Raw genomic sequence first — 23,839 nt, 5'->3', positions numbered from 1 at the left:
TAATTTTAATTATTTTATCAATGAGTTTGGAAAAAGTGTTATGTCTTGTGTATAAGGCATATATGTGGGACTATTTTTAAGATGCATCAATTAGCATTATAGAGTAACTAGATGGTCTATAAAGTTACTGAATAGAGCCACATGTATGTTTTTGAATGCGTTCAGAAAATGGGTGGTGCATTATGAATTTTAAGGTAGAAGTGTCTTAAAATTAAATTCCCTATGACATGCGGTGCACACAAATCTGAAGATTTTGGGATTTGTTACTATGATCAATATAATTGTTAATAATTTTTTCCATCATCTCTAAGGTAGAGTGACCAAGACAATCATGTCAAGTCTTGATTTAATCAAAATAGAAAAATTATTTTATATGCAATATGTGATACAAGTTTAATATATGTATAATACAATCTATATGGTGCATAGAGAAGCTTGTCATATCCGTTGATTAAGAGGATAAATTCCTCTTTTATTGTCATCATAGATTTTTGAGAGATATCTCTGTAACTTATTAGGGTACGGGTTGAATCGGGATACAATAGAGTATCATCGATTATGACTTCAGTATCCATAGGGAGAGTAATTATAGCACGATCGGAGTCAACAAGTATTACATCACGTCCAACGATTGTCAAAATATTTCGTTATCTCTTTGTAAGAGTTTGAAAATATTTTGTTTCACTAAGTATAAAATTTGTGGTGAAATTGTTCACAAGGCATATTTTCTCCTCTATCGGATTGACTTCTATAGAAATCTATATATAGAAATGAAGAATTTAATATGAAATTATTATCAGATATATAGAATACATACAAACTTTATGTAGTATCATAAGTGCTGACACAATATTTATTAGGATATAGATAATATGATATCTTTGGAATTGGGAGACTAAATAAGGTCTTCAAACATATCGGGCAAAGCAAATTCAACAAACATGTTCTCCATGCTCATGGGGTTTTTTGGCTGCTAGAGTGTCTGGTTGTTACTTGATTCTTGTGGAACTTGTTGTGAACAACTAGTCTCTTTGGTGGAGTTAGTTTGAAGATTAAAGTGTACTTCAAATCTTTGTTCTTGAGTAGGTTGATTACGTCCTACAAATTGTATATATAGATCAATTAAATATCTCGGGGTGCGGTAATTTTTAGCGGAGTGCTTGTAGCATCCACACTTGCGACAAACAATAGATTTGTCAAGTTTGAGTCTATAAATGCCTTTATTCTGATCCGGTGCATAGGGCTTCTGCTTCTTTATTGCGTTTGCATTTACCATTGAAGATCTTTGGATGATGTCTAAGAGAGTCATTGAACTTGTTATTTCTGATATTAGCATGTATTTCAGGTAAAGGAGCAACAATCGATTGGACGCTAATGATGATTTCTTAGAAGGAGTTCATCATTTTTCGGCATAAAGTAATATATGGATTAAGTTAGAATAACTTGGTACTATCTTTTTCGCAAAAATGCAACTTGAAACATATTTGATGAACAACATGATTATAATCGTCGATTGATTTGAAATCCTGGAGTCAGAGATGTGACCATTCATGACTTACATCAGGCAGAATGATTGTCTTTCTTATATGGTTTTAAGAGCTAGCCATATAGTGCTTAGATTTTCTTCAATTATCAGATACTCAGATTTGAGATCCGGATGGATATGATGTCTTATTATGTATAAATAATTTAACTTGATCTGGTAGCAATGGATCTCTCTCCTGAGGAGGTTAATAAGTCGCTACTATTCTACGGGATGTAAAACTGACCTTGAAGTCCATTGCCAACATTGGATAATTGTGACCATCAAGCGTGAGTTCATCAAACTCTTAGTTAGTCATTGTATCATATATGAATTTGATCATAGATTTGATTAATTTACTATAAGTAAATTAAAAATCATCATGATAATGTTGTAATAATTATGCATAATTTGTAAAATCAAGTTGAAATTTGAAGTACATAGTGTATACCTCAAATGATGTAGCTAACACGTTAAAGGTAATCACCAAATATGGTGTAGATATCGCAGTAGTAGGAGGTATAATCTAATATTTATCAGTAGATACTTATGTTATTATTACCTTATGTTATGCTAAGTAGAATATTTAAAAGGACACGTTCAAGGTAATCATTAAGTCAAAATGATAATATGTAGACCTCACAGTAATAGTGGATAATCTGCAAATATGCAGTAGATGCTATTGTTCTATTACCTTGTGTTTCACAAATACTAAATGGAGGCAATCATTTAAAATTCTACATTAAAGTCTACTTTTAATTAAGCATTTTGTGCTTTTATGAAGCAATTTTGGGTTTAAATGAGAGTAATCAATTGCAATATAAAAGTAAATTGCAAGAATTTAAAAGTATGGAATGGCAAAGACATGTTTTTGGGAATGTGGAGATACAAACACATGAAACATGTTGTAAATCTAGCACTCATTGGGTCTAGAAATGCTTATTCATAAAGGTACATAAATTGATACAATTATAATAACAGAAATAATACATACAACACTATTTATATGAGCTATTTATTGGGACCTAGAGGGCTTGAATGGAAATAGCTAGCCATTGAAAATTTGTATGAGGCCTAAAAATGAATTTGGGTCGAAGCCCTTTAATTCCCGGCCCAAACCACCAGGAGAGGTTTTTTTTCTTTTCTTTTCGCGCAAGGCCAAGTAAATCAGGACCATGCGGGCTCCCCTCCTCGCCCCATATATAAGAAGAGGTCGGCGGTTAGGGTTGGATCCAACCTTTTGGCCCTTCTCTTCACTGTGCGCCCCCACCGCCGAAGGGTGGTTCGCGCTGTCGCATCCCTGAGTCATCGTGTCGCCACCTTGTAGTGCCACCATGGCTCGAAGAGATCCGAGTGAATCTGTCGGGGTCGGGCACCGAAGCAATGCCGGTGGGCGCCACCGTCCTCTCCGTGGGCTTCATCGGTGGAGCCGGTGAGGAGGAGGTGGTGAAGGTCGATGGGATACCGTGGCTTGCTGCCATGGTGGCGCTGTTTGCAGCAAAGGTGAAGGGGATTAGGTCTGCCATGTCTGTGGTCCCAACCCAGTTGGAGTATGGCACGACCGCGGTGAAGAAGGTCGACGTAGTGGCACCGACGGTGAAGGATGGTCCGACCATGGGGCCAAAGCCCGCCACGGTGGCATGGTCGTGGATATCGAGGCCGGCCGCTGTTACGTGCTACTAGCGTAGAGTAGCCGATCGAGCCGTGCGCGCAGAGGCACCTATTGGGATCGGTGGTGGTTCGCACGGTGGCGTAGGTCGGCGGGTGAAGGCACATGTAGAGGCACGCGTTGAGACGTGGTGACCTCCGCCGCTAGATCCATCATTGGAAATGGCATCCCCATCCCTAAATCTCATTGCTAGATGAGGGTTGGACAGGGATGAGGCAAGAGGTTGGCGAGTGGGCCTTGGCATGGCTGCTACTACCGCCGCCAGGGCGGCAGCCCCTACCGATGAGGTGGCTAGGTGGCCAATGGATGGCGCCGCATGAATGAGCGTGAGCCGCATGAATGAGCGTGAGTGCCGGTGGTGTCTCACGCTGGCCGGTGAGGGGTCTCGCGTGGGATGCCAGCAGAGAAGCGCGTGGAGGTGCGTGGAGACCGGCGAGGGCTCTGATCCGTGCGTGCCAGCGACAGAGAAGGGTGAGAGACGCTGTTGAAGATGGTGTCCTCAATCAAAGTGGAGGAAAAAGATATACGGCATAGTCTTTGAGCGCAAGAACGCCTTGATGCTTATCTTGTAATGTTCTTACTCTGTTGATGTGTCCCTAGCGGAATCAATGATGCCTTCGTGCCTCGTTCTTCTTCTTCTTCTGTGCAACGGCCTTCGAGCCACTTGTGTTCTTTTCCGATTGGTGATCAATCGCTTTCTCTAATGTTCGTCCATCATTGTTTGCCTTCTATTTAAGATCGACCTACGAATGGTGTAATCGGTGGCCGATATGTTGCAGCACCTTGGCCACTCACCATCTTCCAGACGCAGAACGATGATCTCTTTGAGATGATGAAACCATGGCAATGCTTACCGTTATTCATGCGGCCTAATTAGCGGAGTGGTGAGCTTTGTGCTGATAACGTATTGTGAGTTGATAGAAGATAGAGATAATAGAGAGCAGAAAGAACTATTGCTTGTTTTCATTGATGATAATGTTTACATATTTATTATGTTAAATGGATATGATAAGATGACATATCTATTAGCGAGATACCCTTTCTCGATAGATACAACCCTTGATAATTGATCACATAGTTATATTTAAAAGATGTCTATTCATAACGAGATGGGTGAGGGAGTCTGTTTTTTGGGAGTCGGCTCTGCGTCAAGCCACACTTGATTTTTTTTTTCTACAAGGAAGTGAACTTCTGATCTATGGACCAATAGTGCGTGAAAAATATACGTAGTCATCTTATAAATGTAAGCATTGTGTCCAGTGGTAGGTCTACGTTATGTATATGTGTACATCTATATATCTAATTTTTTTTAAAAATACTATATATCATATAGAATAGATGTAGATGTCAATAGTTATTAATTTTTTAAATTATGTGTTGTATTCTCACTCAACATACTATTCAGATTTTCCTGAACATTTTCTCACTATCACACTCCCCTATTTCAAAACTCAATTAACTTATGATAACCCAAATATATAATCTAGCTTGATTATCGAATATTTTTTTTAACTATGTACATCTATTATTAAAAGAGTGAACCCACCGCGGCTGGTGTCGAGACAGCAATCCGAGTGAGCAGGTTCCATCGTAAAACCGTAGCCAACTGAGATTGTGCTCGGTTTATGACGTGACTGCTTGATAATGTCCGGAAAGAAAAGGCTGCAATGCGTTTCTTCTGGACTTGGTGATCCGGATGTTGGACTTCTCAGAGGATGTTTGATGTTTCTGTCGACGTCAATAAGGCCATGGATGCAGCTGGTTGCTTGATCTGTTTCACTGTTTGGGAGGAGATTCACGGTGAAGTGAAGGGTGCTGTTTCACAAGCCGTGCGAGACTATGCGAGAAAAATGCCATGCTAATTAAATTTGCTAATGGTTTGGTCTCAAACCGGTTTTAGTGGGCTGGTTTTTGAGTTGAGATGATTTAGTTTGGTAGGGAAGGGTTCATCCGCTGCGTCTATCCTCGGAGACGCTGTTCAGCACCTGTGTGGTTGAAGAGTATAATCCTTCTTAATGAAAAAAAGGGAATGATTTGGGCTGATTAACACCGCTAATCGGATGTAAATCACACAGGTTGTGGCTTGTATTGTTGGTCCACTGGGTACGAGTTGATCGACGTGAGATGAACCTAAGGGAAGACAAGCAACCGATGACAACCCCATTCTCAACATCCATCCTACTATGATCACATCGACGTCATATTTGGAATCCTTCTTTGCTTGTGGGAGCACGTTGCAATTGAGATCCCGGAAGCATTCCATCCAGCAGCAGCATCTCCTTCAACCACGCGAGGATAAATTAAAACTGATGCTAGCTACATTCGAGCGTTCATCGAGGGTTCGGATTGCACCTAGCATCCGTGGAAGAATTTGTGCATCTGCAGTATTGGACGAAGTCTGATAGATCGACCTTCCGGTGTTATGCTTGGCATGAATCTGGCTTGGTTGCTGATTGTGAGAGAAGAATATCTTGAAATCATATTGCAGTGTGGCCATTAGCTAGAACAGTGTCAATGTTGCCAATGTTCACATGCAGCAGAGTTTACTTATGTTAAGTTGTCGTTTCATTCTAGTTTATAGTCTTGAGAGCCTGAAGATCCATTCACAAGCTGGGGTTTCAAAATAGCTTTTTCTAGGTCATCAGAAAAACACAGTGCAAACTCCATGATGATAACAAATTTAGGCCTACATACAGAGATAAAAAAAGGATGATTAAAGGGGTCACATGATAAAAAAGTTCATTTTACTACACAACAATCCCGTTTGTCCGAATTGCCTCCTAGACAAAAACTTGATTAGATTTATTCCACCGAATTATTCAAATGTGGTCAATTTACCCCCTAATGAAATTGTCTTTTTTCTCATACAAGTTTTGGTTTAAGCACAAAATTTGTGGGACGATGGAAGACATTAAACCCTACATTACAAAAAAAACTTTGTTGTCATATTCATAGATTATGATTATTCTATACTATTTTAAACCGTGAGGTACAGAAATGCATGAAAAATAGAGGAATTATAAATATTTTTCTAACATAAGGTATAATGTCTTCTAGCATCCCACGAAATTTGAAATTAAAATACAATTGGTACGAGAAGAAACAGAAAATATAAATTTCATTAGGTGATAAATTGAGCACATTTGAATAGTTTGGTGACTAAATCGGGTCAAGTTTTTGTCTTGGGGGCAATTCGGACAAACGGGATTATTTTTTTAGACCGGACAAACGGGATTGTTGAGGAGAGTAAAATGTACTTTTCCCATAGATCAATGATGCAAAAGGCTCTTTATATTGTGCATGAGCCAATTCAGCTCAACTGGCAGCAACTACATATGTCTACTACACAAGGAAAACACAGACTGCATAAACATCCCGAAATTCAGATTGAATAAACATTAGAACTTTCAGCAGTTACACTACACTCGACTAAATTACTAGATGATAAACATCTGAACTCAAAGATGATAACAGATCTGGGCATTTCAAAAGAGACGGACATATGATTATTTACGAGTCACATATAAAAGAAGATCATCAAAGGGAATACCGATAATCTCTTGTTAACAGATGCATGCTTACACAATTACATCTCTTGAAATCACAAAGAGGTTGCATAAACACCCCAAAATTCAGACTGAAAAAACATTTGAACTTCCAACAGTTACACTACTCTGGACTGCATAGGCTATTGTTCGAAGCAACTACTAAAGATGTCAAAGAACTTCAAAAGATGCCAAGGTCTCGGTCATGGTCACCCATCAGTAGAAACAAAACATGCAGACAAGTCATGGAGCGCTCCTAATATGCACTAATCAAAATCTCCGAGAAGTCCAGGCCACCGCGAAGAGAAGACGATGCCGACGGCAGATCAGAAGCATAGGGCGTTCCGCTCGCGCGCGACACGAAACTCATTGCTGGCGCTGCACCCTGTCCAAGAAACAGAGGTCACGGAACCCGGCGCATGCAGTGGAATCCATGGATGAGCGCGGCGCCCGAAGGGAAGCGACTGGTAGATCTTGCACAGAACCAGCACGGGCTGTTCTTGTTCGCCGCCACGGCCCTGGTAATCTTCTTGATCCTCGGCGGCAAACTCCACCATGTACCACTCGGAGCTCCCGCCGTTCATGTTCTTGGGCTTGTACGCGAACATCTGGCTGCGCCCGACGCGGTGGCCCTCGCCGTCGACCACGTCCCAGGCGCCGGCCTTCACGGAGACGGAGCACCACGCGCCCTCGCCGTCCCCGACCTGCCGGCTGCTGTTCTTGGGCCTCGCGTGGGTGAGGAAGAACCAAGAACCTCCCTTGCGCCTGCTCCCCTGCGCACCCTGGTAGGCCTTCGTGAGCGTGTTGGGGTCGGCGGCGTAGACGTCGGCGTCGTGGAAGAACTTGGCCGCGGGGGCGGGGAGCGGCTCGCCCGCGATCTTGCGGCGGAGGTACGCCGAGAGCAGGTCGGCGTCCGAGGGGTAGAAGACGAGACCTGGCGGCAGGCCACGCGGCGGCGGGAGGAGAGCCATGGGTTGTGGAGCGCGGAGGGCTTACGGCGAGAACGAGCGGGTTTAGGGCAAGACAATCGAGCGCAGATTGGGGCGCCCGCCCACGCGCTTATATCGCCCTGGCGCCTGGTGTTGCGCGTGGTCGAGGTCGACGAGGTGTACGGTTGATAGCACCGGACCGTCAGATTCGACCGGCATTGGACAGCAACGGCCGAGATCGGGTGCTGGGTCAGGCAACTTCGGCGGCTCGGCGCCAATTCTGGCCCGGCCCGGCCACGCGCTTACGGGTTCGTTTGGTTCCCTACATCTCCTCAGTCCTGACATAGTGGATACGTAAAATCTAAAAAACATATTTATTTGTCTTTATATACTATAGCAAATCTGATTCAATGGTTTTTTAATATATAGTCTTAATCTGATCTAAAAGTTCGAGCTTCACTCTGCGATCTGATCTAACAAATGTAAATTTTATATCTACTTATACAAACAGATCCACTTATTAGTATTATAAAATTATCTTCATACAAGCAGTCAACCATAATCTTATAACTCTTATATATAGTACTGTAGAAACAGTAATTCGCTTACTGTTTGCACCTCCTTACTACTGTTTATTGGCTACTGTAGAGTCTGATCCGATCCGTTAAATTTTGATCCGCCGGTAGGAACGGATCCTAATGCAAAATACTGTTTATCCTCTACAGTGATAACTTCTTTCCTTGTTTCCCTGTTTCCTCTGACTATCGATCGGTGCCGTGTCCGCGTGGCGGCTGCGGCGCGCGTAGCATTGCACCACGGCTGTGCACGCTGGCGCTCTGCTGCTCGCTGGAGACGCAGCAGATTTGGATCGGGCATACGCTTGTGCAGTTGTCGGCGCATGGCTACGTCTACTGGACACGTGGATAACACATGCAAGCACCAATGGAGCAAACAGCCATATATATAGTTATATACCACTGTGACTTGCGGTATCATAAAAAGGAAAACTGAAAAAAAAAAGGAGTCTTACGTTAAAAAAGAAAAAAGCAGAAAAGGAGTCTGAAAATCAGCAGCATGCATTTAACTCGTCATGGTAAATCTAAGAGTACCAAGGACAGTGCTACACTTCAGACTTCACACTTCATGGCCAATTTACAGCTGGGATATGGCGAATCTCATGCCATCGCTAAGATCACCGTTTCAATTTGATTCGGGTGTACTGCGTACAGCATACAACATCTGTACGTGTGCTCTCCACGACTACGACCGTATGGTTAAGGACTTCAACTTGCTCTGCCCCGAAGTGACATAATTTATTGACACAAGCATCATGTTCAATTTCCATAGAAGACGACAGTCGATGTCCAGCAGTAACCAGTTTAGCACCCCTTGAAAGAATGCAAATATCTATAGCTCGTCCTGAACATGGAACCAACAATTCATATCCGTCAGTAAACTGTTTCTTAGGTAAGTTAGGTCGTCACAGGATAACAAACAAAGATGCTTTGCAACTTACATGATCGTCGTAGTGCCTATGATGCTGCAAATGCAGAGGAAAGAAAGAGCATGTCAGCTTATGGTTGATATTTAGAGCGCTATCGTATCGCTGACTGACTATGCATCAATAGTTAAGCACACAATGCAGCTATGAACACTTGTTCACTGGAGTCATGATGTTTAAAATTCTTGATTGGTGTGCTGGACATATGTGTTATTTGTTTGCATCATCGATGCAATCGTTTATACTTGTTAGTTACCGGAAAGCAAAGACCTATAGCCTGAAACTTTTGGCAGATAATCCTTGAGAAGGCAAGAGATAAATTAAGAGGATGAAATTCTAAACTTCAAATCAAAAGGATAATTCCCTATATGACAAGGACAAAACGAACTGAATTGCAACAGGGAAAAAGAGGATCCAACATAGCAAAGAGAAGAAATGTACTCTTTTATATTTATTCCTGTAATGGTCCCTGCCACGGTCCCGATCCCTCTCTCGCCTTCGTTTCTCCCCTTCCTCCCGCGCCCGCCGTGCTTCCTGTGGAAAAGTAACCCCTGTTAACTGGTCCCACTCCATAGAATAGTACACACATAACAGCAACCAGACTAGACCGCGCTAACCTCATCTTCTCTAGCCTTCTTCCGCTTTTCAGCTCCTTCGAAGGCCTCCTTTTCAGCCTGCAGCACAGAAATGAACTGAGACAAACGGTTCCCAGGGAAATAGACAGCATGGATCAACTTAATAAATATGTCCCATCTACCTCCTTATTTGCAGCAAAAGTTTCGTCTACAACATGTCTTGCATAATCCGGGTCGTCACAAATCAAAATGTTGTCAAAAACTGAACCTGCTTTCACCTGTATATAGTAGTAGTAGTAAGTTCAGATAGGATTCAAGTCATTTGATACAACCAAGAATTACGATCGCATCTTTGACCAACTACTATATATATATTTTTTTTGACGGAAATACAGTAGGGGAAGCCCCTACTGTGAATTTATTAAAGAAGACCCTAAACCGGGGAAACAGAACAAAGAAAAACAGGCAAAAATTGGGCTACAAGGCCAACGAATGCCAACTAAACAAGTTGCAGGCCGACAAGAAGCCAGCACAAGGAACTAGAGACTGTTAACCCACGACCAACTACTACTGCAAAGGTTACCTGCCAAACTTCAATTCCCACATACTGCAAAGGTTTCAGAACGTATAGGTCTGGGTCATCCTCAAACTCTGCAGAAGATAGTTCATGTAATGTTTACTCTTGAAGGTTAGGCGTGCAAGGTTCAGTTCAAAAATAGATATGAAGTGATATTACTGGTAGGAGAAAACTGTTATGCATCAAACAGTAGACATAATCTACAAAAGAATATGGAAGGGACATTACTATAGCACAGACAAGAGATCAGATCTATGTTTCTCACCTGGATTATCAATCCATGGGATCTTCCACTTTCCCTTATATTTAGGATTCTTGATTTTCTGAGAGCAGAAGCACGTGAGAGTACATAATTGTTCAAACAAATAAAAGGTTACAAGAAGATAATTAGTCAAGAAAACGAACCTTGCGCTTCCATGGTCCCCTGTACTCTGGATTTGGAATCATTCTAGGCTTCCATATGCCGTCGTCGTCGTCGTCCCATGACTCGGGCTGATTTAGCATAAGAACAAAATGTTTTGCATCACATTGTTGCATTTACTAATTACAATATTAAAAAATATTCATCGAGCATTAGAAGAATCATTTAGTCATGCTGGCTAAGAAATCGCTGCCAACTAGCCAGCAACTCAAGAAAAGTGACTAGGATGTTTCAAAAGTAGCAAGCAAATATAAATAGCTTGAATTGGTCAAGTGGAAACATTTGTTTATTCCTTTGTCTCATAATATAAACTAAAAAGGTGTGAGATTGTACACCGAAATTCAAATAAATAAGAAGTTTTCTGGATCACCAATGTGGCAATAAAATGGTTAAGTAAGAACTCAGAAATATATACCTTTTTGTCCTTTGGATCAGGTATCTCTTTAGGAATTGAATCATAGCCCTGGTCAGTGCAGTGCAGGTAAAAGGTTACAGAGAATTATTGATTTAAATAATCGGTTCACTTAAGTACGAGAAATATGACAAAGCAGACCTCTGGCTTAACTTGATCAGGATCTTCAATATATTCCCTATCATCCCAATCTTTTGGCTGCAAGAAACACATGTATAAGAAAAGAATACCGTTGTATTTCAGTATAATATTGCTTTGATCACACCAGCAAACCTCAAACCTTTTTTGCATTAGTATCTTTGATCTTACGAGGAGGGAGGATGTCCCAGTCAGTATACATGCTCCCAAATTCTCTCTCCCGATTGTCAACAAGGAGGCTATAAGAGGCATCAGGCCTAAGAATAAATGTGTAAAAATGTGTTAATTTGTCTGTTTCACATTTTAGATCTTTCTTGATAGGATATTTTTGCCCTTGGTAAGAAAGTATGAGATGAAGCTTCTTTGTCTGATCCCCACATATATCAGGCCCAAACATGAAGCTGCAGAAGTAAACGTCAAGACAGTTAGCTCAGCAGAAGATTAGACAGACTGAACAACTACTAAAAGTCCAATAAGGAGAGCAACTGGACTGGATACATAAGTCATTTGATCATTTCATGGTGTATACAGCTTAGGTCAACATCTAGTTGTAGATTATTCTCCAATCATTGCTGGTATTGTGTCAGTAAACATATTTACAGGTAAGCATGGGGCATTTGACTATCTGGTAATACAACTGGCTTAGGTGCAAGGTTTAATGCTTCTTATGGTGATTTATTGAAAACTTTAAGACATTTTGGTCAATTTTGTATTATATTTGCATGTAGACACAATATTTTTCATGATGTCTTTTATTTTAAACATTATATGAAGGAACCTCATAACCAAAGATATAAGGTAGTGAATTGACCTGTAAGGAGTGTCACCGCCAAATTTCTTCTGGTTGACATAACCAGACATAAGCTTGATGTAAGCACCGCCACATTCAATATCCTGCTCAATCTTTATTGAGTACTGAATCACCAATGTCCGGTTCTTGTTACTAAATTCTGGGAATTTTGCCGATATAGCAAAATGCCTAGCATCTATAGTTGTTTGTATACCTGAGAAAACGGTTGCAAAACACAAATAACCATATGACGCGTGAAACAAACTATATCATAATAAAGCTCCACCTTTCATATGACCATTTTTACTTGAAATGGCGCGAATGCAAATCCTCACCTTTATCATCAGGATCTCCAGAATAGGTTCCCGCAGTGTGTCTGAACGTTCCAGCTTTTCCTTCGCTCCTTTTCCAATCAGATTTCACCCAACGGCTCTCCCACCCATCTAAATGTTAGCATGTTGCACAATTTCATTAGGCAAAAAAAAAAGGTCCACCAGAAAAAAAGAAGGAATTGAGCAAAACAACATGGATTACTGAAAAGGTTCATGGATTGCACAAGATATGACATAGCCACGGCCATTAGTTAACTTGCACTAACTCAGATGCTGCCCTTTGACTCCAGGAGCATACCAAAACGCGCAATCAACAGTTAACACAGTAACACAAAGCTCTCTAGACTAAGTTTGCCCTCTTCTGAAGTATAAACCGAAGCTATCGAACTGCCGATAGTAGCAGTAAGCCAGTAACTAGTGACACCAAACTAGTAACTAAAATAATAGGGACAGCGGACAGGTACAGTACCATCGAATCGCTCCTCGAAGATGACTTCGGCGGAGGCGAGGAGCAGCAGCGACGAGAAAACAAGCGCGCGGTGGAGGAAGGCGCGGCCATCGCGGGGGCGGCCCATCGCCTCGCCTCCGTAGCCGCCGCTAAACGGGAATCCGCACTGCGGCGAGCTTCTCCAATTTCTGGTGGGCGCCGCGAAGGGAATATTTGTAAAGCGAGGGGGGCCGAGAAGGGGATCGGCATGAGAAGTATTTACGGCGACGCCATCCCGTCCCGCTCAGGCTGACTGACGAGGATGGCATTCTTGTGGTTCTCGCGAACACAAGGGGGTCGAGTTGGCTCGTTCCAAGGGGAGTGGCTTGCTGGTGGAGACCTGCAAGCGAAGGCCGGTCCGGTCTTCCGTGGTGGACCGGCTTACGTGGACAGCAACGCGGGCGACGACGTTGACTCGTCAAAGTGCACCGTGGACCATGACTCCCACGGCCCGAGCTGTGGAACCCGGAGGCCGTGACTCCCACGTTCACAGTTGAGCGTAACGGATCCCGCTGCAGCGAATCGCCGCTCGTCGGAGCTGCTGCGACAGCCTGTAGAAGAGCTCCACGTCACCCAAACGACGTGTATCCGTTGCCCGTGGAAGAGTCGTTTTGGTCGTTGCGGCTTCTGGTATCTAGGGTGGGGTTGTCGAGACTAAACACTTCATCAGTTCAAACAATTGTTCTATCCTCATAAATTATAAAATAATAAGAAAATATAAATCTTGTAAATTAATCATGTGATAATCTCGTTGATTTATCTATTAAGTCTTTATCAATTTTCACATTTCAAAATATATTCATGTAACTAGTATGCGACAACTACGAGATTTACAGATCCAGGAGGATTGATCCCTGAATAATAACATATTCATGCTATATTACACTATTTTTCTTTATAAGTTTTCTTATACGGTTTCTCATATAAGTTTTTTAACGAAGCAATATCTATCTTATTTCTCCTACTTTTTTAAAAGATTTTTGAAAAGGTTTTAATATGATCCATATATCATAATTATTATTCTCTCAGCTCACCAATGAATTTTTTCCTACCTAGCTTTCTCATATAAACTTACAATGAGACAATAATCAATATATGTCATATTATTTTTTTCTTATATTTTTTATTAGTTTTTAAAGGAGTTTTAATGGCACATTAACATATTATTTTATCCTTATATTTTCTCATAGGGTTTTAAAGGAGTTTAAAAAAAAAAGCTTACAACTAGAATAAGTTGAGAATAAACATCATGTGATCAATTAAGAGTTAACTACAAGAGTTATATCTCCTTAATAGATATGTCCACTTAATATGTCCATTCAACATGTATAAATATGTAAACATTCTCATCAATAAATACAAGAATCACTCTATATTCTCTACTTCTTTATCTCTATACAATTACTTATAATAGGTGTGTTTAGTTCTCTAAATCTTTCTCAATCTGGCATAACCAATGTGTAGGATTCTGAAAAGGAACCCGTTTGGTTATCTGTATTTACTGCTGCTACCTGATCCGATGAGTACAAATATACAACATCCGCTCATACAAGCAAGACCTACTCATCAGTGTCACAAAATCCGCATAAAAATAACCAATAATAATCTCAACTTTTGTATCCGTTCTTGCAATCTCAAATTCAATCAACTAAACAGAAACTCAATTTAACTTGTCTAGACAGCTACGATCAATCAAATACTTTTAATTTCACCAGATATGACTCTGTTTAACTACTTATACAATACTACTTATTAAAACCTCGTCCGAGGAGTACAATTTATCGCAAACTGATATGAACTTGCAAGGTAAAAGTTGAGCAGCAATGCAATGGTAGTGTAGCATGCGCATCTCACGATGAGAACCAACAGCAAGTAGGTGTTGCAGTTCATCTCCAAGGCCATAGAGATCGAGTGGTTTGATCTAACTGATCCCCTAGACTAAAAGCCCAGCGATTTCACACCATAAGAACCATTAAACCTGATATCAACTCTTCACATGTCACACGGAGAATTTCACACCATAAGAACCATTAAACCTGATATCAACTCTTCACATGTCACACAGAGAATGTCACCGCTGCAAAACATTCCAGAGTAGAAAGCATCGACATGATTTCACAAGATCAGCCGGTCATCATATTAATTCCACATAACATTTTTCTCTCAACAGCAAAACATTTAGCAACATCGTTCAGGAGTCGACTACATAAGCTAAATTGAAGGTAGATTGACAAATCTTTGAAGTAACCAACGGAGGAACCATAGTCACTGTTTCCAAATCTCAAACCTCCTGCACGCTCAAGCCTGCCAAAAGAAGAGATCAAAGTCAGTATCTTGATTCTTGCACAATGGCATGGAAATTTTCATAACCATATTTCATTTCTAAACAGGTGCACTGAAGGACACAGAAGAATCAAGTTTTTGAGCTAATACTAATCCTTATCTACTTCTCAATTGAGGACCTGACGCTGACAGCTAGAACAAAATTGAAGAATGCGTGTGTACAACCTTTCGATTTAGCTAAGGGAGGGGCTATCTGACAATAGCCTGAAAACACCGAAAGGAACAGTTAACTCAAAGAAACTGAGGAAACAATCTACTGTAACAAATGTGAGCTCGTCTCAGTGCAGCATGCACTAATCACGACAAAAATCACACGATTCAGCCATCGAGTATAACAAACAACAAATTCAATCACCTGTACCATAGCAAAACCTTTAACTAAATACTTTGTTCAAAGAGGCATGTCTCATCACGGAGTACAAAGTTCCCAAAGCTATATTTCAGTAAGAGTAACATATATATTTCATTAGTGCTGCAATTAAGTAGGCTTGAAGCAGTATTCACAGAAAATAACAGTGTTCCGATGAGGATCTCTATTGAAGCAAAGATCAGAGTCAAGCTTTCAGCTAACAATAAGTATACATGACGACCAGACGACACTTACCAACATCAAATAAATATGTAAAGCACTACAATTCTTTCAAGAAACAGCTTGTTCAAAGTTCAAATGATTGTCCAATGATGAAAAACTACAATTACTAAAATCTAATAGGGCTGCAATAACGTACACAGTACACTACATGCATAGCAAAACCAGCAACAGTCAGAAGCCAGAACTCTCAATACAGAATGTTTTTCTATTCCGTGAAAAACTATCTTACATTCTTGTGCAAAATTTCTGCTCACAACTCACAATTAGGAATAACAAAAGTTTATTTTCTTGATGAACATCTGTGCGACACTTACAATCCCATGTCTAATTTTATCTAGATTTAAGTCATACAATAGACAAAGTCACATCCACTAAGAGCATAGAGACATTAGGATACACAAGGACTATTTTGGATCAAGCTGGGCTTAGCCCACTACATACCAGGGGGTAGAGACTGCTTCAGCTTGTTAGCCTTCTCAGTGTCGTAGACACACAGAGTGTAGAGGTACTTGGAGCAGCGAACCTTGAACTTGACAGCATCCTTGCTCCTCTTGATCCTCACAGAGCGGGCATCCTTCCTCCTTGCTGTGAGAAGGAAGTCCTTGATCTCATGGATTTGCTTCGGCTTTAGACCAAAAAAAAAAAAAGAACAGAAAAACAATCAGAATCAACCACTTACGACTAATCAACTTACCATGTCAGCTCAGCACTGCAAGACCAACAACTGTCATATACCGAAATAACCAATAGGCCAATACCTTGAAGCAGTGGGTGGTTCTAAAATGGGTATTGTATCCCCAATAGTGTATCCTCAATAGCATAACAAATTCAAATTTATTTACAGCTAATCAGTATCCAGGTCCCTTGCACGCTATCACATCTGAGTAGGACTATTATCCTGTCAAGTCTTTAATATTGGAATTAAACATTTTGGTCTCACAATTATCCCACTTTCTTTTGATTTATGAACTCTAATGGCATTTTGAGTCACCCACCGAATTCGATTTCCGCTACGAAACCGAACGATATTTACACAGAGCACTACAGGTTAGCTAGATCTGATGAAAAGCTATCATCTTAAACAAATAAACAGTGCATCGGCTGCACACTTAGAAAACGACATGGACAACCAAGACATGTACAAATTTCGCATTCTGAATCCCTTACTCAGTGTTCAGTTCGTCGATCTATCGAGAAGAGAAAAGAATGAGGGGCATGAGATACAAAGGAGGAGCGGAAGTTACCATGTTGGCTGCGCTCGAGAGGAGGCCACGAACCTTGAGTCACAAAACCTAGGCGTAGAGCGGCAGAGATCGAGGCGGCGGCGGCGCGGCGGAGATGAGCTAGGTTTTGTAGCCAGGCGGAATCCTGCCTTATGTTTTGGGCCGTTCCTATAGGCCCAGTTTGCAAAGTTACGACGGCCCAAACTAGGTAAGTAAAAAACGATTTTTATATTTTTTTAAATAAAAATTGTAAATATATACATTTATTTTGAAAAAATTACAGATGTATACTCCTGTCGCCGGATATAAGTTCCAGCAGATCTGTTCATGTTGGCAGTTTCAATGGACGAAATGAGTTTAAATTTGCAAATTTTTAAAACAGACGTATTTTTTTATTTAAAAAAATATAAAAAAAAACCAAGTAAAAACGGCCCAGATTAAATTTCTCTTTTATTATTTACTTTGCTATGCTCTGTGACTGTGGAGGCTAGAGGAGTTGAGGAAATCATCTGCAAGAGAAGAACCGAAAAACTGATTTTATTTTGCTTTGCCGTACTCTGCGAGGCTTGACAGATCGGCAAATCATATACATGGATGGACCAATCTGCCCAAAAGAAGAACAAAATAAATCACAGCAAAATCCTTTCCACGCAGAAAAGTAAGGCCCAGCTGAAATTAATTTCATACTATGTGGAGCCTTGAGGCCTGGGACAGGAGTGAGAGTGACTGCCAAATCATCCGAAAGAGAAGAAACAAAATATGATAGTCTAATATCTCCAAAAAGAAAAGGATCAGGGCAAAATTGTTTCGACTCATCGAATTAAAAATCTCCTTTCAGTTTATACCAGATCGGATAAACGAATGAAATGAATACAGAGCAAAGCTATACGTTTGCCTTTGCGCTCTAGTACATGATCACGGTAACAACAGCTGAATAGATCCACCAATCTGTAAATAAACAGAACCAAAAAAAGATACCTCATTTCTGATTTATGTGCATTATCTCTCCAGTCTCCAGGATTCAGGCTCTCCAATGCTGGATCACAGCAGAATCAGACATGGTAACCTGACATCCAGCTCTTAGAGTACTCGGCATCCGCCTCCTCGCCGCCGCCGTCGTCGAGCCGGAGAGCGAACGCGAGGGCGAGCGCGGCCCACTCGAGCACGAAGATGGCAGCGCCGAGCCCGCCCACCAGCTTCAGGATCACCTGGCCATCCTCTTCCCGGACATAGGACCGCAGCTGGGCGAGGAAGTCGGCCGTGCGGGTGAAGGCGAGCAGCGCGGCGGCGCCCTGGAAGATGGCGGTGAGGACGGCCCCCGCGGTGTGCGCCGCGTGCGCGCGGCCGGCCCCGGCGCCGCCGTCGGTGAAGGAGCCCGAGCAACCCGCGGCGGCGAAGACGGCGGTGAGCGCGTGGAGGAAGACGAGGAGCAGGCCGCACGTGGACGGGACGAGGCGGAGCGAGAGCGTGAGGAAGATGCAGGCCGACGCGGCCCCCAGCAGCGTGTAGTCGCACAGCAGGAACGCCTTGTGCGCCGCGCGCCCTCCGCTCGCCATCGATCACCCAGCGCCGCACCGGCTGCTTCTTTCTCGATCAGGACCTGTGAGCGAGAGCGAAGAGATCGAGGGGAAAGGGCGGGGTGCGAGGGATGGACTGCGCTGGAGAGCGTGGAAGCGATAGCATTAATAGAGTCGCTGGCGGGAAAGGGGCTCGCGACCGTTGGGCCGCGAGGGGTTGACAGCTAGCTCCTGGAGGAGCCTGCCTTAGTAGCGGAGCAGGGAGCGTGCTCAAGGAGACGTTGGGACCGAGAAAAAGGGTGATCTGACGATCCATCGTGCTTCTGCTTCCTCCTGTCCGCGCGATGATGTTCATTTCTTCCTCTTGTCCGCCCGACGCTGTTCATTTCTTCCTCGCATTGAGGAGTTTGGATTCATTGCCACCACCCCACCCCTATCGTGCTAACCCACTCCACCGGGGTCATCTATCTCCTCTTGCCCTTGCTCTGTCACTTTCTATTCGGTAGTCCTCCGCCGTCCCGCCCCCATGCTCGCCACTGCCGCTGGGCCACCCTGCTACCTCCCTCTAAGCTCGAAGACAAAAGAAAACCGCCGAAGAAGAAAATAGTGCGTGTTGACACGCGTTCACATGGATCACTGAAATATCACGCTACTTCAAGCATCTGAAAAATAGGAAGCGTGAGAAAAAGAAGAAAAAGTAAACACTTCACTGTATAGGCGTAAAAGCCCATGAAGCCCATCAAGGGCTAACTAGCTAGCCGGCCCAACCCAGACCAGTACATCTTCTAGTGCTGCCTGCGCCGCCACATAGGAAAAAGAAAGCCCAGCTAATTCCACATGTGATAAGGAAGGGCAACCGTTTAGTGCTGCCTGCGCCGCCATCCTGGTCGCTTCGCCTCGACTCCGCCTCTCTGTGCGGCGCGATCCCCCGCCTCCTCCAGGACAAAAGCGGCGTCCCTCGGGGTTTCTAGGGTTTATCGATTCATTGCCTCCTCTCTCTCTCTCTCTCTCTCTTCCGCCGCGCGGCTCGGATCGAAGCGGAGCGGAGGAGATGGTGGCGGCGATCAGGGTGCCCAAGAGCCGCCGCGCCAAGCGGGAGCTCCTCAAGCACGCGCCCAAGCTCGTAAGCTTCTTTCTCTGCCACCTCCCACCGCAGCTTTCGCTTCCCGAAACATCAGTGCCGTCGAGCAGGGGGCGGAGCTACCTGTCGGGCTTCGGTGTGCCCTGAATACACGTTCCGATTTTTTCGTTTTCTATGCAATTGAACACATAGTTGCCATCCTTTTTAACAGAAGGACATTTTGTGTCAGTAAAAGTAGAAAATCAATATATGCATGCATGACAACACGACTAAAGTATCAAATCTGTAGTGTTTTACATAGCTTATTAGCGTGATTGCTACTTTCTTTGCTCTTGGATACTAATACTAGTAGTGCACCGCGTCGCCATACCTAAAATGTTAGTTCTGGATCTGCCATTGCCATCAAGGATTGCGGCTGCTCAGGATGAGCAGCGTGAGCCTGCTGCGTGCCGCGGGCTGGGCGGCGCGTGGCGTCGGTATTGCAGCCAAGCGACAGGGCTACCGTTTGGAGTTCAGCCGGGTATCGCTGCCGATTCATCGGCACGATTTGTTCTTTTCTCGGTGCTTCTACGGATGCCGATACGTATGTGTGTGTCTTTGTGTTTAGTATGTTCGTGTAGAGGTAGGCCCCCGACAGATCTGGTCACGTCGCCTGTGTGCAGGAGTTGGTTTTAGATGCGCTGGATTTGGGAGTTGGCGGTGAGGAGTTTGCAGCAACTTTGAGTAGTGCATTGTGTCTATGTCTTTCTCCTCTCCGGTGGCGTTTTCGGCCTACTTGAGCTCGCTGACATCTGTGTTAGGTTTGTTGGTAGGGTAGCTGCGTTTGGGGGATGCGTTAGCTCCCCTCGGTGTAACTTCATGTCTTCGGGTCGTCGGGGCTTGCTCCGGCGAATCTCGATCTTCTCTCGGGTCGCTGGGGCTTGCTCCGGCGGAGTCCAATATGTTTTCCTCGACTGTGTTCGAGGATGAGGTTCCTAAGGGCGGGTTGTACCATGCTTCCAGTTTACCTATAAACCCGGCCCCATTCGGAAAAAAAAAAGATGAGCAGCTTGCCTACGGGTCCACTGTGTGGGAACCATCTTAGAACAAACAGCACCGAGTAGGCAACATCTGGATAATCTGTTGCAGCTCTACTCTTCTGTTTCCTGTCCTGAACATCTTTACCTTCCTGTAAACTTGTTTTCCGTTGCTAGTGATGGAACTCTAGAAAAACTTTACCACTCTAGTGGGTTGAAAAAAAAATGAAATAAGGCGTGAGGTTTTGGAAGAGTGCTCAGTGCACTATGCCTTACGCTTCAAAACACGTGGGATTCTTAGCGTTAGTTCATTTAGTTATTATATTAGGAGGCTCAACATATTTTGAACCTTGTATGGTAAGAAATCTGAAAAGAAAATTCTTCATGTGTTTCTTAGTTAATGGTTGACTGAGTCTCTCGTCTGATTTCTGCTTTGATACTTTTGCCAGGTTGAGACCAGCAAGAAGACGCTTATCCTCCATGGTACCAAGACTAGTGCTGTGTTAAACTCTATACTGTCAGATATTTACCATCTGAAGCGTGATAATGCTGTGAAGTACACCAAGAAGAATGACAACATTAGGCCTTTTGAGAGTGGTGGAGAATCTTCTCTGGAGTTTTTCTCCCTCAAGACGGACTGCAGCCTTATAGTGGTGAGTGAAATCATTTGTTATTTTGGTGCTCAGCGTTAAGAAGTATTTTTTTCCCATTTCAAGAGATGTGATCCTGTATTTGCTAATGCTGTAATAACTCATGGTGCGGACTAGAAGTAGAACAATCGAATGAGCTACATGATGAATTTCTGTCAACCCCTGATAAACCTATCTCAAATGGAGTATAACACTTTCTATTTCTGTTTTAATGCTTTTCTCTGTCCTTGTATCTTAAATGTGGTGATATGCTGACTTGTCTTGAGAGATTATCTCTCTCCATTGTTTTCAACTTATTTTTGTACTTGTGCTGCAGTATGGTGCTCTTCTCTCCATTGTTTTCAACTTATTTTTTTACTTGTGCTGCAGTATGGTGCTCATTCAAAGAAGAGACCCAACAATCTGGTGTTGGGAAGGACATATGACCACCACATATATGACCTTGTTGAAGTAGGAGTTGAGAACTACAAATCGATGGAATCTTTTGTTTATGACAAGAAGCTGGCACCAAAACTTGGATCGAAGCCTTTCTTTGCCTTTATAGGGGAACACTTTGAGACTGCTGAAGAGCTGAAGCATTTAAAAGAAGTGCTGCTTGATCTTTTCAGAGGAGAGGTGTGCCCATTCTTTAAATATTATCTGGTATGCAGGACGTAGATAGTCTCTTGAGCTTCACAATAAACTGTTGATGTTGAATGCAGGTTGTAGAGAATCTAAACCTTGCCGGTGTGGATCGAATCTATGTGTGCACAGCAATCTCTCCTACTACTATCTACATGATGCACTGTGCTCTTCGTCTAAAAAGGTCAGGCACATCTATTCCTAGAATGGAGCTGGTTGAAGTTGGACCTTCAATGGATCTGGTAGTTAGGAGGCACAGGCTTCCAGTTGAAAGTTTAGAGAAAGAAGCTATGAAGACTGCTGAGCATGCTAAGAAGGTATACCTGATGGAACTATCTGTCTTTTATTCTTCAGATTATTGTTATCTTATCTTGCTAACTTTGGTTCCATTAGCCTTGAACAGCTAATACCCGCTCTGTCTTCTTTGTTGACTAAAATCTTCCTGAGTCACTGCAGTATTCACAACTATCATGAACCTTCTTGCAGATGAAAAATGTCACGAAGGATCCAGTACACGGCAAGTTGGGAAGGGTGTACATGCCAGACCAGGAGGTTTGTATCTAATTTGTTTGGAGCAATTGTAAACATGAAGATTATTTTACTGACGAACTAATTTGGTTCACTGTTTTGACTGAAAAGGTTGGAAAGATGAGTTTATCGAATGACATAAAGGGACTGAAGAGGGAGCGCCGCGAGGCCAAGAAAAATAAGGAGCACTCAAAGAAGCAAAAGGTCAACCCTGAGTAAAGAACTCTGGTCAGATTAAGGACTTTTGCTTGTAACTGGTCCCAGCTGCTGTGTTAGCCAAGTGGAAGCCGCTTGCTGTTAGATTGGGTGGTAAATAGTTTAGTGCCATCTTCCTAGGCTAAAAGCCTTTGAGACTTCCACAACAATATCGTGTACCAACTCGTTTGTCAGACATAAGCATGGAAATTTTGAGCAATGGTATGTTAAAAATATTTTATCTTACAGTTAGTCCTGATGCCAATGATATCTGATGATTTGTCGTCACGAATTGGATGGCATCTCCATTCATGTGGTTGTGAATCCTGAAGCTGTTACGAATGCACAATTGCTACTGATCCATATTGCCCCACAAACTGTTGTGTTTTCTGTGTCTGTCCCAAGACCATCCATCATTTTCTGCACTTCGAATAACCAGTATCATTGTTTTGGTTCTGGGTAAGCCGTACCCAGTCTTGGAGCAAGGCGGGATCACTGCCAAAGGGCGACAAACTTTTTTTTTTGGAATCAAGAATGAGGACTTGGGAGGATATGTTTGGGAGATGTCTGACCCTTCGTTTAGATAGGCTTAAAAGAGATTTTTCCTAGAAAAACAGAAGCTATTCAAACGGCAACCTTTTGGCTCTGTTGGGTGGCTTTTGGCTGACCGAAGGTACCTGTAGCTGAAATTGATTAAAGCTAAGAAGCAGACTGAGATGAATTTTTTTATTTCTGATATATAAAAAACTAAAAATTTATTATAAGAACTAATAAATGAAATTTAACAGCTATCATCACTTTCTTAACTAATCAGAAACTCTAAAACCGTATCCTATACAAACGAGGCCTAATTGTCAGTTCATAGACTTTCATGGAACATATAAGAACAGGCTGCTCCGGACTTGTGTACGGGTCTAAAACTACTAAAGTAGCCTATCACAAGCTTCGGTTCTAACAATCCTTTCTACAGTTCTTGCTAGCTTTAATTTGTAGTACATGCCAGAACCTGAATCGATCTGAAGTTCGTTCAAATGAATTCTCGATGTATTAGCACAGATTTTTCCACTCGTCCATGCAATGTTCTTGCACATGGCCATGCCTTTTTGTGCACTTGCCCATCCACGTGTTCACAGAGTATATACCGTTTGCAACTTGAATCTTTAATATTAATATGT

At 42.6% G+C, this 23,839-nt stretch overlaps 5 protein-coding genes across 5 annotated transcripts; 1 reads left to right on the top strand and 4 right to left on the bottom strand.

Moving 5' to 3' along the window:
• Nucleotides 1-7,062: 7,062 nt before the first annotated feature.
• Nucleotides 7,063-7,707, bottom strand: LOC133884146 (NAC domain-containing protein 68-like). Its single transcript, XM_062323507.1, has one exon. The coding sequence runs from the start codon at nucleotides 7,705-7,707 to the stop codon at nucleotides 7,063-7,065; it is 645 nt and encodes a 214-aa protein (XP_062179491.1).
• A 1,013-nt stretch (nucleotides 7,708-8,720) lies between these two features.
• LOC133884615 (calreticulin-3-like) lies at nucleotides 8,721-13,073 on the bottom strand. The gene is made up of 14 exons (XM_062324089.1): nucleotides 12,881-13,073; nucleotides 12,415-12,522; nucleotides 12,101-12,293; nucleotides 11,432-11,690; nucleotides 11,293-11,349; nucleotides 11,155-11,202; nucleotides 10,724-10,810; nucleotides 10,584-10,641; nucleotides 10,325-10,392; nucleotides 9,924-10,019; nucleotides 9,784-9,840; nucleotides 9,608-9,700; nucleotides 9,182-9,205; nucleotides 8,721-9,084 (listed from the first exon to the last, which is right to left on the bottom strand). Exons 1-14 carry the CDS (start codon nucleotides 12,984-12,986, stop codon nucleotides 9,073-9,075), a joined length of 1,266 nt encoding a protein of 421 aa, XP_062180073.1. The 5' UTR covers nucleotides 12,987-13,073; the 3' UTR covers nucleotides 8,721-9,072.
• A 1,920-nt stretch (nucleotides 13,074-14,993) lies between these two features.
• LOC133885829 (large ribosomal subunit protein eL38z/eL38y-like) lies at nucleotides 14,994-17,231 on the bottom strand. Its single transcript, XM_062325581.1, has 3 exons — nucleotides 17,078-17,231; nucleotides 16,275-16,458; nucleotides 14,994-15,202 (listed from the first exon to the last, which is right to left on the bottom strand). The coding sequence occupies exons 1-3, from the start codon at nucleotides 17,078-17,080 to the stop codon at nucleotides 15,180-15,182; spliced, it is 210 nt and encodes a 69-aa protein (XP_062181565.1). The 5' UTR covers nucleotides 17,081-17,231; the 3' UTR covers nucleotides 14,994-15,179.
• Nucleotides 17,232-17,934: 703 nt separating this feature from the next.
• Nucleotides 17,935-18,783, bottom strand: LOC133885610 (uncharacterized). Its single transcript, XM_062325340.1, has one exon. It carries the CDS (start codon nucleotides 18,610-18,612, stop codon nucleotides 18,109-18,111), a length of 504 nt encoding a protein of 167 aa, XP_062181324.1. The 5' UTR covers nucleotides 18,613-18,783; the 3' UTR covers nucleotides 17,935-18,108.
• Nucleotides 18,784-19,433: 650 nt separating this feature from the next.
• Nucleotides 19,434-22,916, top strand: LOC133885693 (ribosome production factor 2 homolog). Its single transcript, XM_062325429.1, has 6 exons — nucleotides 19,434-19,696; nucleotides 21,120-21,323; nucleotides 21,690-21,935; nucleotides 22,022-22,258; nucleotides 22,428-22,493; nucleotides 22,581-22,916. The coding sequence occupies exons 1-6, from the start codon at nucleotides 19,625-19,627 to the stop codon at nucleotides 22,686-22,688; spliced, it is 933 nt and encodes a 310-aa protein (XP_062181413.1). The 5' UTR covers nucleotides 19,434-19,624; the 3' UTR covers nucleotides 22,689-22,916.
• Nucleotides 22,917-23,839: the final 923 nt, after the last annotated feature.

The sequence above is a fragment of the Phragmites australis genome, chromosome 11 (genome assembly GCF_958298935.1).
Source record: "Phragmites australis chromosome 11, lpPhrAust1.1, whole genome shotgun sequence".
Lineage (NCBI taxonomy): Eukaryota > Viridiplantae > Streptophyta > Magnoliopsida > Poales > Poaceae > Phragmites > Phragmites australis.
The sequence above is the reverse complement of the archived record's forward strand: the minus strand, read 5'-3'. Positions and strand labels throughout refer to the sequence as shown.